General features: G+C 46.4%; 1 protein-coding gene across 1 annotated transcript in view; it reads left to right on the plus strand.

Annotated features, from left to right (window-relative positions):
- The first annotated feature begins 638 nt into the window (after positions 1 to 638).
- R3HDML (R3H domain containing-like) overlaps positions 639 to 14411 on the plus strand; it is a 22922-nt gene continuing 9149 nt past the window's right edge. The window contains exons 1-3 of the mRNA XM_006881722.1: positions 639 to 899; positions 8021 to 8139; positions 12243 to 12375. Coding sequence (XP_006881784.1) covers positions 639 to 899; positions 8021 to 8139; positions 12243 to 12375 — 513 coding nt within the window. The remainder of the gene's footprint in view (positions 900 to 8020; positions 8140 to 12242; positions 12376 to 14411) is intronic.

Consider the following 14411-nt stretch of genomic DNA (forward strand, 5'->3'; position numbering starts at 1 on the left):
CCTCTACTTCTCTCTCTCATTTTCTCCATCTTTCTTTCTCCTATCACGTTCACTCTCATTTTTTCGTTCTCTCTTAGGTCTATTTCTCTTGTTCCTTTTTTCTCAGCATCTCTTTTTCCAGTTGCCTTTTTGTGTAGTTTTCTTTTCCCTCTGCTTTTTGTTTTTCCTTCTCTCTGTTCTTCCATTCTCTTCCACCTATCTTGTTTTTTCTTCCTCATTCTGATTCTCTGTCTCAGTTCTCTAGTAACTAGCATAAGGAGGCCTTGCAACCTGCCTTGGGCACTGTTGGGTCCCTGACCCTCTGAGGACACTGTCTGAGTCCACTTGAAGGGTGTCCTGGCCAGGAATGACCTGTGTCTGCCTCCTTGGCTGGTGGGCTGAACCCTGGCTTTGAAGTGGTAGCACTGTCTCACCAGGGTCAGTGTGGACCAGCCACTGTCTGGACATTTCTTTCCATCGTCAGATCCCCTCCGTCTGCTGGGGTGGGGAGGAGGGGTAATGGGCACCTGGACCACAGCTGGGGTCAGGAGGTGGCATCCTCTGGGTTGGCAAAGTTGAAGGAGGACACTCAGAGTTTTGTGTCTTCATGCCCTCCCCTTCCCGGCAGCTGACCCCGCCTGCACCAACTCTGGCTAGCGATGCCACTGCCGTCCAGCGCTGTATGCCTGCTAGGCCTTCTCTTCTGGGCAGGTCAGACATCAAATGCCTTGATGCTGCCCAATGCCACTCTGGAGCTAGCAGGGCCCAAGGTCACGGTCCCGAAGCCCCTGACTGGCCCAGGCCTGTCCAGGTTCCGCCGGAAGCGTCACCTCTCCGCCCAGGACATGAAAGCTCTGCTGGATTATCACAACTTCATCCGGTCCAGCGTGTATCCACCTGCCGCCAACATGGAGTATATGGTGAGTCCCCCTGCTGGCCCCTCCCCAGCAAATAGCCACCGACTCAACTTGGTTGTGAACAATAGCCTGGCCCCACTGGGTCCCAGGACCTAAGGAACAGGGTTGGGGTGAGGCTGCCTGTTTAACAGCTACAGAAGCTAAGATTACATAGATCCTCCATTGAGTTGTGGGCAATTATGGAGCACCTGGAGCTCTGGTGGGAAGGAATTTCACTGGCAACCCAAAGGCACAGGTTCAAATCAGCCAGCTGCTCCAGGGGAAAGAGATGGACAGTCCACTCTTGTGCAATTTACTGCTTCTGAAACCTGCTGGAGGGTCAGCTTGGAGTCGGTCCCAACTCAAGCGTACACAACAAGTGTGTACTCAGGAGCCCTGGTGGATTAGTGCATAACATGTTGGGCTGCTTATTAAAAGGTCAGTGGTTCTGATCCACCAGTTGCTCCTGAGGAGAAAGATGGGCAGTCTCCTCCCTTAAAGATTGACAGCCTCAAAAACCTGAGGGGAAATGAAACAACAACCCCCAAATCCTGATGGAGTGTTGCCAGGAGTCAGAACAAATTCAACTGCTGGGGCTTAGTCAGGTTTTTTGTTTTGAGTTTTTGGTTTATTGGGGTGGCATCACACTGTGTACCAGTCCCTGCTCTTTCATATCACACTGGGTGGTTTGAACCCCTGACTTTTAGGTTAGTAGTCAAATAAATACAAACCGCTTATCCCACCCAAGAATCTTTTAAGCCCAGCATTATTGTAATTATTATGTACCGTGGAGTTGGAACCATCACACAGCTGTCCCTTTAGTGAATTTTCAAAGGCAGTAAATCTCACGGGAGGAGATCATTCATCTTGCTCCCACGGGCAATCTCCTCCCGGGTGATTCACAGCCTCTGAAGACCCACTGGAGGGTCAGCTTCTGATTCTATGGTACACAGCAACTCCTTCTGGTGGGTTTGAACTGAGTGCCTTTGGGTCCACAGAGCAACCACTTGCCCTTAGGCCACCAGAGCTCCCTGTGGGCAGTACAAGACATATGTTATTTTGGATACTTCTCTTTCTTCAAGGTAGGCACTGTCCTCTTCATTTTCCAAAGAAACTGAGACTCAGAGAATTCATTTACCTCCAGTCACCCAACCTAGCTCCCAGCACAGGTCTGCCTGAATTTAAAGCTTGTGATCTTAGCGAACCCAATACCATGCATAAAAGTCTTGACTATGTCCACTGGGGGTCTGAGCGAAGGAGAGTGGCTGGAGCTGTTTAAGCTATTATCTCTTTGCCTCAGGCCTTTGTCTGACACACTCAGCGTCCCTCATCCATCGCAGCCTGTGAGAGGGGGCGTAAGGAGAGGTGTGGACTGGAAAACCGGCAGCTTGTCTTGAAGAGAGACTGGGATGCCCTCCCTCAAAGAGGTTAATCTAGAGGTTCTCACTTCAGCTCACCCAGAGATTTCTGTAGATAAAGATCTTGACCTTCACCCCTTCTAAGACAAATACCTGCTACTCAGACAGCCTAGGAATGCTAATACTGTCATAAAGTGTCCCTTCACTTGGGCATCCACACCTGCTCAGAGACTGGGCTAGAATGCTTTCAGGGTACCACCGAGTACAAGATGGCCAAGGTCCTTCCCTCATGAAGCTTAGAATCAGGATGGTCTCGCTCACTGCCGTCGAGTTGATGCTGACTCCCAGCGAGCCCACAGGACAGAACACAGCTGCTCCATCCGGTTTCCAAGGCTGGAAATCTTAACAAGAGCAGACTGTCTCATCTCTGGCCTGGGGAGTAGCTGGTGGGTTCAAACCACCAATCTTGTGGTTAGAATCCCAACAATTACTTTCCCATCAGGGATGATGCTATTGTTCTATTCCGTTGAGTTGCAACTGACTCATAGCTCACCCTTTGGCAGGTCTTTCGAGGCAGTAAATTGCGTGAGAGGAGACTGACCTTCCTTTTCCCATAGAGCAACTGGTAGACTTGAACCATTTGCCTTTGGGATTGCAGGGCAACTTCTTACCACTAGGTCACCAGAGCGCCCTTCAGGGAATGATAGAAAACAAATAGCATCCTCATAAACAGCAAAAACATAAATTTAATGTTGTCATGTGCTATCAAATTGGAACTGACTCATAGCTGACCCTCTCAAGCAGGTTTTCAGAGGCTGTAAATTATATAGGAGGAGATTATCCCTTTTTCTCCCACGGAGCAGCTAGTGGATCTCATCGGCCTGCCTTTGGGTTGGCGGCACAACTCTTTACCCACTAGGTCACCAGAACTCTGTTACATAAAAATAGAGACATCTAGGGCGCTCTGGTGGCCTAGTGGCAAGAAGCTGCACTGAAATCTCAGAGGTATGTGGTTTGAATCCACCAGATGCTCTGCTGGAGAAGGAGGGGCAATCGCCTCCTGTATTTGTCAGATCCAATTTGATGGCATACACACAAAAAATAATGATAAAAATAAATAAAGAGACATCTAGTCTGTTAGGAAACAATAAGGGAGGAAAGAGATTCCCACACCCCACACTATAGAGTTGATGCTGATTCATAATGAGACACCCCACAGCCTAGAAAGCAGATCTGCATTGCAGCATTCCCTACACCTTTTACAGGAGCAGTTTGCCAGGCTTCTTCTCCAGCAGAACTGCTGGTGGGTTTAAAATGCTGATTTTTCAGTTAGTAGGCAGTTGGGTAACCACTGTACTACCCAGGATACCTGGTACAGGGATAGGAGTAGGAAGTTCATGGTTTGGGAAGTGGGTAAGCCTTGCCTAAGGTTGATGTTTGAATCCTCCAGAGGGGCCTCAAAAGACAAGCCCAAAGATTTGCTTCTGAAGGGTGGCCTAGTGACAAAAAGTTGCACTGCAATCCCGGAGGTACGTGGTTCGGATTCATCAGATGCTCTGTTGGAGAAGGAGGGGCAATCTCCTTCTGTACCAGTCAGTCCAATTTGATGGTACACACCCGAAAAAATTAATAATATAAAAAATATTTGCTTCTAGGGGAGCTCTGGTGGCCTAGTGGCAAGGAACTGCAAATACAATCCCAGAGGCACACGGTTCGAATCCACCAGATGCTCTGCCAGGGAAGGAAGGACAATCTCCTCCTGTACCAGTCAGATCTGATTTGACGGTACACTCACACAAAAATAATAATAATTAAAAAAAATATTTGCTTCTGAAAGATTGCAGCCTTGAAAACCCATCTGCACACACAGAGTTACAATGAATTGGAATTTAACTGATGAGGTGTAAAGTGAATTGCATTGGGAAAATCTGCTGTCAGGGCCCTCTCCAGAGTACTGAAGAGCAAAGATGTCATCAGTCTGGAGACTAAGGTGTGCCTGATCCAAGTTGTGGTCTTCACAATTATTTGCTAAGCATCAGAGATCTGGACAATGACTAAAGATGTTAGAAGAAGAATCAAAACCTCTCTGAGCTGTGATGTTGGAGACGAGTAATAAACAGACTGTGAACCACCAAGAGAACAAATGGGTCTGTCCTGGAGAGGCTAAAACCATGTTACCTCTTGGAGGCAAGGATTTTGAAGCTCTGTCTCACATACTGTGTGCACGTTGCCAGGAGGGACCGGTCCTTGGAGAAGGACATCATGCTTGGAAGGGTCGAAGGACAGTGCAGAAGAGGAAGACTCTAGATGAGATGAACTGACTTAATGACTGGGGTAATGAGGGTGGATGTGCAGAGATGATAAGCCTGGCTCAGGGCAGGGCAGGGTTCAGAGCTGCTGTACGTAAGGTCGATGGAGGCGACTCAATGGCACATAACAACAATGCAAAAGCGGGCTAGGAGGCACGGTGGCAGACAGAAGTGGGGAAACACCAGTTACCATCGAGTCAGGACCAGCTCATGGCAACCCCGAGTGCATCAGAGCAGAACTGTGCTCCTTGCAATTGTCAGTGGCGGCTTCTTCTTCTTCTTTTTTTTTTCTTCTTCTCAGAAGTAGCCCTTTCTAGATGAACTTGAATGGATGGGAAGGATTAACTCATTCATTCATGAACTCTTTCATGTATTAACATAGCAGTTGGCACAGAAAAGCCCTTCTATGTTTTGAGCAAATGTCACAACTATCAGTTGCGTGTAAGTGGCACTCATACAGCAGGTGCTTAATTAATGCATGTGCTGGGTACAAGTACTCATGTGTGGTTTTAATGTGTAACTTACCCTTTCTCTCAGTTTACCCATCAGTAGCACAAGAGAAAACTTCCTCTGCTTCCCCTTATGAAGCATGAGCCAGGTGACCCTGGGGGGTTGTAAGCACCTCTGGTATTGTTAGGTGCTGTTGAAACCACTGTGGTCCATAGTGACCCTGTGGACAAGGGATCTGAACTTTGCCCTGTTCTGTGCCATCCTCATCACATCTCATAACCTTGAACCCATTGAGTCACTGTGTTAAAAAAATTTTCTTTTTATTTCATTCACATTGTGTTTCCTATGATTATTCCGATACTTTATGTCTTACAAAATCAGTCTTCACTGATCTGTGCCCACTATGTCAACCCACCGTGTTGAGGGTCTTCCTCTTTTATGCTGACCCTCCACCTTTCCCATCATAATGTCCTTCTCCAACGACTAGCCCCTCCAGATAACATGCCCCAGGTAGGTGAGACCAAGTTTTACCATCCTTGCCTCCAACAAGCCTGGTTACACTTTCTCCAAAACAGCCTTGTTTGACCTTGTGGCAGCCCAAGGGCTATTCACTGCTCTTCTCCAACAGCACAGCTCAAAGTCATGGAAATATTTGGAAATTATGGGTCAGACAACCCTGGGGAGCTGTCTGGACCTCTCATGGGCACCATATTTTGTCTCCCAGGAGTCTGATTAAACAGTCTTTGATTGTGAAGCCGGGAAGGTTGGGACCCCTTTCCCACATTCTCTCACTGCGCTTTGCTCTTCCCTGCAACACCAGTTCGCACTAGGATGATGAATCACCTCCTTCACATCTCGTTTCCTTGTTAGACTGTGAATGGAGGACTGACTCTAAGTATTGCTCACTATTTACCAATGATAACTCTGAGCACATTCCAGAAGGGACCAATGCCTGGAGAAAGACACACCACGTTCAGTAGAAGATCAGCCAAAAAAAAAAATAAAGAAAGAAAAGAAAGGACCCTCAAGGAGAAGGATCCACACAGTGACTGCAACAACGGACTTAAGCATGACAGTCAGGTTGGCTCAGGACAGGATAGTGTTTTGACTTCACTATTTGCTGTACAGAGGTAACTCATGGTTGCTGTGATGTTAAACACTGTGACACTGATGTGTCAAATGATTACTCATGGTGGACAGTGTTTGGTGGAGCTCCCCGATTAAAACAAGCTTGGAAGCAGGAGTGGCTTCTACTTCTGAAATAGCTTGCCTCCGGAAACTCTATGAACTTGGAGAAACAATGAAAGTTATACAAGTGTTCAGGTCTTTCGTTCATAGGGTCACTATGAGTCATCTATGATTCGACGGCACTTAACAACAACAACATATGGGGTGTTGTTGTTTTTTTTTTTCATTTTAATTTTATTATTTTTGTGTGAGTGTACCGTCAAATCAGATCTGACTGGTACAGGAGGAGATTGTCCCACCTCCCCGGCAGAGCATCTGGTGGATTCGAACCGTGCGCCTCTGGGATTGTAGTTGCAACTCCTTACCACTAGGCCACCAGAGCTCCCCAAATATATGGTTTAATGGTAAGAGGTTGCACTGCCAACCCAGAGGAACGCGGTTTGAATCCACCAGCAGCTCCATAGAAGGATGGACAGTCTCCTCTTGTGCAATTAACTGTTTCTGAAAACCCACTGGAGGGTCAGCTATGGGTCAGTTCTGACTCGACAGTACATAAATATGTGTTGGATCTAGATGACACTTAATAACACTTAATAAATAAGTAAGTGGTATTAGCAAATAATATTTCAAAGGATCCCAGAAGTCAGAGCTGGAAAGGGAAACTTGTTTCATTTGGTTTTTTAAGCAACACTTTTTTCAAATTTTTTTTTTAAATTTTTGTGTGTGTGTGTACCGTCAAATCAGATCTGACTGGTACAGAAGGAGATTGTCCCTCCTTCCCCGGCAGAGCATCTGGTGGATGCGAACCGCGCACCTCTGGGATTGCAGTGCAGCTTCTTGCCACTAGGCCACCAGTGCTCCCTTAGCAACATTTTTTAAGGTTAGAAAACTTGGGGCCTCCATATACCTGGAAAATTATGTAGTCATTAGGAAGATTGAGAAACATGTTCTTCAGGTAGAATAATCACCAAGAAAAAATATTTAATTAAGTAAAAAAAGCAAAGTGTAAACTAGAATGTCTGGCACAGTGTCATTTGTAAACTTATATCTATTTGCTTGTCTGAGTAGTGGATGTTTCTGAAAAGAAGACCTGCAGTGTGGTTGTCTGTGATGGGAACAAGGTACCTGTGGGAGACAGAGGTGGGAGAGAGACAGAAGAAGACGGACGTTTCCTCCTTTGGACAATTTACATTTTAAGTTTTTACCATTTTTTTTAAAAAGTATTTTTAAATTTAAGAATTAATATTGAGATAAACACACTTTAAAAATAGAATAAATAGGGAGCTCTGGTGGCCTAGTGGCAAGACACTGCACTGCAATCTCAGAGGTGTGCGGTTCAAAGGCACCAGTTGTTCCTCTGGAGAAGGAGGGGCAATCTCCTCCTGTACCAGCTGGATCTAATTTGATGGTACATACACAAAAAATAAAAAGAAAAATTTTTTAATTACATTTTATTAATTTTAATAAACATTTACAGAGATTTTGGATTTCCATTCATTCATTGTTGCACTTAAAGAAAATTTTTTAAAAATAAAATAAATAAAGCTTAAAATCCATTATCTTCACATCTCCCTTGACTCAGTCATTTCTAGAGACTTACAAGCCCCAGGCTTGAAGCTGGTGAGGGGGCACTGTGGTAGGAGCCAGAGACTTGGATGTGGATCTTGGCTCAGGTGTGGACTTGCTTGAAGCCCTGAGTCTCCTCTGAGTTGCAGTTTCTTCATCTGTCTTATGGATTTGTTGTCCAACGAGGCAGAGGAACGTGTGTCTCCAGTGCAGATAAGAAGAGACAGAGGATGATGATGATGATGATGATGAGACTCTGCCTTCCTTTCCCCAGGTCTGGGATGAGCAGCTGGCCAGGTCGGCCGCGGCCTGGGCCTCCCAGTGCATCTGGGCCCACGGGCCCTCGCAGCTGATGAGATACGTGGGTCAGAACCTCTCCGTCTTCTCTGGCCGGTGAGTGACGCACTGCTCCTTCCCGGGCTGAGCCGTTCAACAAACACGCATTTAGCATTTAACGTGGAGCCAGGCACTGAGCTTAGCAGTGGATTCAGTGAAGACCAGGACAGAGACCACTGCCCACTCAGAGCTTACACCGTGTTAGGAAAATTGGTGTCAAGTCAGTTCCTCCTCACACCGACCTCGTGAACAGCAAGGCAAAGGGCTGCCCGATTCTGCACCTTCTTTGTCAATTCTTTTATGTCTGTGCTATTGTGCTGTGTCTTCTTCCCACCTAGACGGTTCATCCCGCAGCACTGCACCAGACAGTCCTGTTATGATCTACTGTACGTTGCCAGGCCTTTCTTCCTAATCTCATTCTGAAAGCTCCACTGAAATCTGTCCACTAGGGGTGACCTTGTTGGGATTTGAAATATTAGTGATTCCAACCTCACAATGACAGTTATGACCAAACTGACAGGTGGTGACTGGTTAGGGGCACTAGATCGTTTCAGAAAAGGAGTGATCCGAAAGCACAGACAGAGTCAGGGCAAGGAAAATCATGAGCAGAACTTGGGTGAGGTGTTGTTAGGTGGTTGTAAAGCCCGCTCTTCTGACCTGACCTTCTCTTTAACACTGTGGAGCTCTGGTGGAGTCTGTAGGGAGTTACGCTGCTGACCCAAAGGTGGCAGTTCTAATCCAACAGCAGCTCCATGGGAGAAAGATGTGCAACCTCCTCCTGTGTGATTTACAGCCTCAGAAACCCTCCCCTGGAAGGTCAGCTGTGAGTCAGTTTTAACTTGAAGGCAATGAATACTATGTTCTCATTAGAACTTTTTGAAAAACTTTATTGTGATTTAAGTTTAGGGAACACATTGGGTTTCCATTCAACACCTCAATCATCTTCTTTTGTGTGACATTCATTATGATTCCCACATGTAACAGCACTCTTCCTGCTTCCTCCCTGGGTTTCCAATTTCCATTCATCCATTTCCCCTCCTGAGATTTATTCCTGAGCAGTTGCTGTCCTTTTGATCTTGGATGGTTGTCTGTTCCAAAGAGTGTGGTCCTCACTAGACTTACTGCTTACCGGGGAGACCTATTGTTCAGTTGAAAGTTGAGTCATGGGGGTTATTTCAATTTGAAGCTTGAAATATGGTTCAGGGCTGTAGCTTCAGAGTCCAACAAGATGGATCGGCACAGTGACTGAACCAATGGGCTTGAGCATGTTGGTGATGATAAGAAGCCTCACAACAGGGCAAGATTCAGATCCATTGTTCATGGGAACTCTGGTGGCCTAGTGGCAAGAAGCTGCGCTGCAATCCCAAAGGTACGTGGTTTGAATCCACCAGATGCTTCGCTGGAGAAGGAGGGGCAATCTCCTCCTGCCTCAGATTTGATTTGATGGAATCAAACAACAAGGAAAAACCAGAACAAAACAGATCCTTTGTTTATGGGGTTGCAATGGGACATAATCCACTCAGGGTTTCATAGCAACAGCCACCAGTCTCTATCAGACTGGTAAGTCTAGTACATTTTAAAAAAATTATTTGGATTTTTTTCCCCTCCACATTTCCCCCCTTTTTACTATGACTCCTTTTAAAGAGAATAGCAGAGGCAGCTGGGCACCATCTGGTCTCAGTGTCATAGAGACTGAAGTCCACCTGTGGTCCATAACTTCTCTGAACTAATATAGTCTTTGATTTTCTTCACTTTGCTATGGTCAGGGAGAGACCCTATTCTGTACAGACATGACCCCCTTCCTGCATTTGGACTCTTCAGGTGGCCTCTGGGGACCTGAGTTCTGACCTGTGAGGCTGTAGAAAGTCATTTCCACTCTCTGAACCTCTGTGTCCCCCTCTGCAAAATGAAGGTGTGGGCCCAGCTCAGTTCTTTCCAGACTTGCGGACTTCGTAGGCCTATAAAATTTCAAAAGGACATTTATGGGATGGCTACAAGATGGTCATGTTTTTCTTTCCCCAAATAAGGGCAGAAGAAAAGCCACAACTTTCTCCCCTCCACCATCTCTGCTGAACCCCACAAAAGCTAAAGGACAGGGCTCCTTACTTAATGCCAGCCCTTTACATTGAGCTCAACAGAAACGCTGTGTTCTGTCTGCATTTCCTTACGTCAGCACCTGGTTGGGTCCAGTGCCAGCTTCTGGGAGCCATGAATGGTCCCTAAGTGCCCTCCAGGGTGATTCAGACCATCCCTTCCCCTCACCCTTGCCATAAGATCTTCCCCACAGACTCCACCCCATCCCACCAAGCCCCACATGACCCGTGACCATCACAGAGAGTAAAAAGAAAATGGTGAAGAAATGGCACGGTGAAGATGTGCTGTGATAAATTACAAGTATGAATACACACGGCTATTTTTCCCTTCTCATACTGTTCATATGATCTATACCTCTGGTTTGGTGTCTGATTACCATATTCACAGGCTTCCTTGTGCTTCCTTATTGATCTCAAATGAAAAAGTTCGCTTTTTATTTTATCACATCAAAATTCTGCTTCTACAGGGGAGCTCTGGTGGCCTAGTGGCAAGGAGCTGCAACTACAATCCCAGAGGCACACGGTTCGAATCCACCAGATGCTCTGCCGGGAAAAGGAGGGACAATCTCCTCCTGTACCAATCAGATCTGATTTGACGGTACACTCACACACACACACACACACACACACACACACACACACACACACACACACACACAAAATTCTGCTTCTATGTGTGGCCAGCGCCTGTCTCTCTCCCAGCCCCACAGCACCTTCCTGCAGAATCCAAGCCTCTCATCAACTTACGATTCTTGATGGGGAAGGCATACCCCGTAAGTGACTGCTCACTGTTTTGGGGTTTTGTTTCACATTCTTTCCCCCGACTCCACTGGCTCAGTAAGCAAGCGAGACTGCGTCCCAGGCTGCAGTGAACAATTTCATACGCGGTTCGCCACGCCTTCAATTAGCACGCATGTGTTTATCGGGCTGACTGGGTGCTCCTTCCCTGTACCCGCCTGTCACGTGTTATGTGAGTTGTTGCTGTTTGTGTACTGTTGTATTGCAACTGACTCACAGCTGACCCTCCAGTAGGTGTGCAGACACCTGGAAAGAGATTGACCATCTTCTTCCCATGGAGTAGCTGGTGGATTCGAACCACACACCTTTGGGTTGGCAGTATGATTTCTTAGCACTAAGCCACCAGAGCTCCCTTGTTATGTGAGAGTCACAGAAAACAGTGCTCAGGTCCGCACAAGCATTTGGATGACAGGACACTTGAAGGCCTGCCTTCTCCTCATCTCATGCCTCAGTCTAGGAGAGAAGTTATTGATCCTTTCTTCCCTAAAAGCACAGGCTGTGCTGTCTGAAGGGCTGACCTCCTGCCTGGCCCTTTCTAGGACACTAACAACTGCAGTTTACTGAACAGTCACCAAGTCTCAGGCACAGGTAAGCACTTCTTACGTAAGCACTTCTCCAGCCATCTTCAGAACATTCTAGAAGGAAGGTGCCACCATCTTATTTCCGTTTTATAGATGGGAGGACAGTTGACTCAAGCAAGGACACCAAGCGAGTTGTTGTTGTTATGTGTCACTGAGTCGCTTGAGACTCATAACGACCCTTTGTACAACAGCTCTAAACTCTGCTCTATCCTGTGCCAACCTCACCATCTCCAACACACTCATTACCACCACCCCAATCACAGAATCGATCCATCTCATCGAGGGTCTTCCTCTCCTGTGCCATCCCTCTACTCTCCCAAACATGATGTCCCTCTCCAAGGACCAGTCCCTCCTTGCAACATGCCCAAAGTATGTCCTACATTCATGCTTCTCACATTCCACATTCCAATCACTAGTGTCTGCTTACAACTGTTCCTTCTTCTTTGTGTTTCCATGTCTAAGATCTCAGTCTCAATTGCCATGTCTGCTAGTCTAAGTGCTAGTCTAAATGTGCTCTATTGTGCGTAGGGTTTTTGAAGGCCTGTCATTTCGGAAGTGGATGGCCAATCCTTCTTCCTAGTCTGTCTCAATTTGTGTGTGTGTGTGATATAATATTTGACAGACAAGTATTAGCTGAACGATTTTCCTCTTCCCCCACCTCGTTCTCCCCTCTCCCCTGTTTTCCCAGGTACAACTCGGTGACAGATCTGGCGAAGCTTTGGTCTGATGAGAAGCAGTATTACCTGTATCCCTCCCCGCGGGAATGTAACCCGCACTGCCCGTGGCACTGCAATGGGCCCCTGTGCACCCACTATACCCAGGTAATCCTTCGCCAGGACTGAGGGGTGAGTGGGAGGACAAATCCTGATACCTTAGGCAAAAAGGAAGTGGTGCAACCAAAATGGGACTTAAAGCAGAGGCCCTGGGGGGCTTCCTTAATCATGATCACACACTGGGAGGCTGTATCTTGATTTAAGAACTGGGGCCTGTTCAGGGAGCCCTGGTGGCACCACATTTAAAGCATTCAGCTGCTACAGTAAAGTCAGCCCCTGGGACCCACCCACCAGCTGTTCCGTGGAAGACAAATGTGGCTGTTTACTTCCATAAACATCTACTGCTTTGGAAATCCTACGGGGCATTTCTACTTTGCTGCCTTGTAGGGACATGGTTGGATGAACTGAGTTGATGGTAGTGGGTGTTTTTTTGTGTGGGTGCTGTTCTGAACGTCTTGGGTGGGCTGACCATATTCTCCAGTCCCTAGATGGAGACGTGTGGTACAGAACACTCTAGAATCTAATCAGTCAGATGACATTTTCAAAGGCTCCTGCTCTCTTCAAAACCCACTGCCACAATCCCAGAGGAACACGGTTCGAATCCACCAGACGCTCTGCCGGAGAAGGAGGCGCAATATCCTCCTGTACCAGTCAGATCTGATTTGACGGTACACGCACACAAAATTTAAAAAAAAAAAAAACAAACCCACTGCCATCAATTCAGTTCCAACTTACAGCGACACTTCATCTGGTTTCTGACACGGCACGTTTTACAGGAAGAGATCGCCCCCCTTCCTGCTGTGGCTGGTGGTTTCAAACAGCTGACTTTTCACTTAGAAATCCAATACATTACACACTGTGCCACTGGGCTCCTTCATCGAGGAGAAGTGTCAAAACCACACATATTAGAACATACTTTGAGTGCCAGTGTTTGAATGCATTAACATTTGTTACATTAGAAGTGTAATGCGATATAGTATTCTAATAGGGTGGGAACTTAAGTTGTATACAAGTTTTCCTTGAGTGTCTCTGCAACTCTTTCAGAAAAAACGTCACAGGGCTAAAGTTGAAGCCCTCGAGGAAATGTGAAGGGAGCTCTGGTAGAGACACAGTGAAGCATTCAGCAGCTTGAATCCTTGGCAAGTCAACTCCCCTCAACAACTCCACAGGAGAAAGACTTGCACCTGGAAGATTGTCTCGCATTGTTGTCTAATCAGAACCGACTCAGCTGACTGCCCAGTGGGTTTTCAGAGGCTGTAAATCCCACAGGCAGAGACTGTCCCTCTTTCTCCTGTGGAGTCACTGGTGGATTTGAACTGCAAGAGAGATGCCACCTTTGGGTTACCAGCACAGCACCCTAGAGACTAGGTCACCAGAATCTAGAACATTCTATGTGGTTGTTCTACTCTGTCACAGGTGATCACAGTGAGTCAAAATCCACTCAGCAAGAACAGAACATGTGAGGCCACTCTTTCCCAACCTACCATGAGATATTAACTCCTTTCTAAGTGGGGCACAAATAAAAAGCCTGGGAGGTCAAGAGGTGAGAAGCTGCGCTGCAATCCGAAGGCACGAGGTTCAAATCCACAAGCTGCTCTGTGGGAGAAAAAATGGGCAATCTCTCCTTGTTCACTTAACTGATTCTGAAAACCTGCTGGAGGGTCAGCTATGGGTCAGTTCCGACTCGATGGTAAACAACAACACAACAGCTGAGGCGCAGAGAGGTTAAATCACTGCGTCAGGGTCACAGAACTACCAATTTTGATCTGATTCTGTTTGACTTCAACTCAATAGTGACCTTTAGATTGTAGGTTGAGACTCAGTAATTATGAACCTAATCTTTTGGCTAGTTATGAAGACATAAAAAGAAAGGAGGAAAAAAATTTAAAAAAGGAAAGGAGGGGGAAACCCCCACCCAAACAGAATAGGAAAGAGATAGAGTATATTTGATAATATGTGATAAGATTAAATATTGCTTCATAAAATGTTTGTTCCAATTGTGTACATTTATATACTGGTAACAATTTAACGTGTGTCCCTTTTTTTTAAAAATTTTTATTTTATTTTATTTTATTATTTTTGTG

Source organism: Elephantulus edwardii, unplaced genomic scaffold (assembly GCF_000299155.1).
Source record: "Elephantulus edwardii isolate Elephantulus edwardi_28Jun2011 unplaced genomic scaffold, EleEdw1.0 scaffold00015, whole genome shotgun sequence".
NCBI classification, from domain to species: Eukaryota; Metazoa; Chordata; class Mammalia; order Macroscelidea; family Macroscelididae; genus Elephantulus; species Elephantulus edwardii.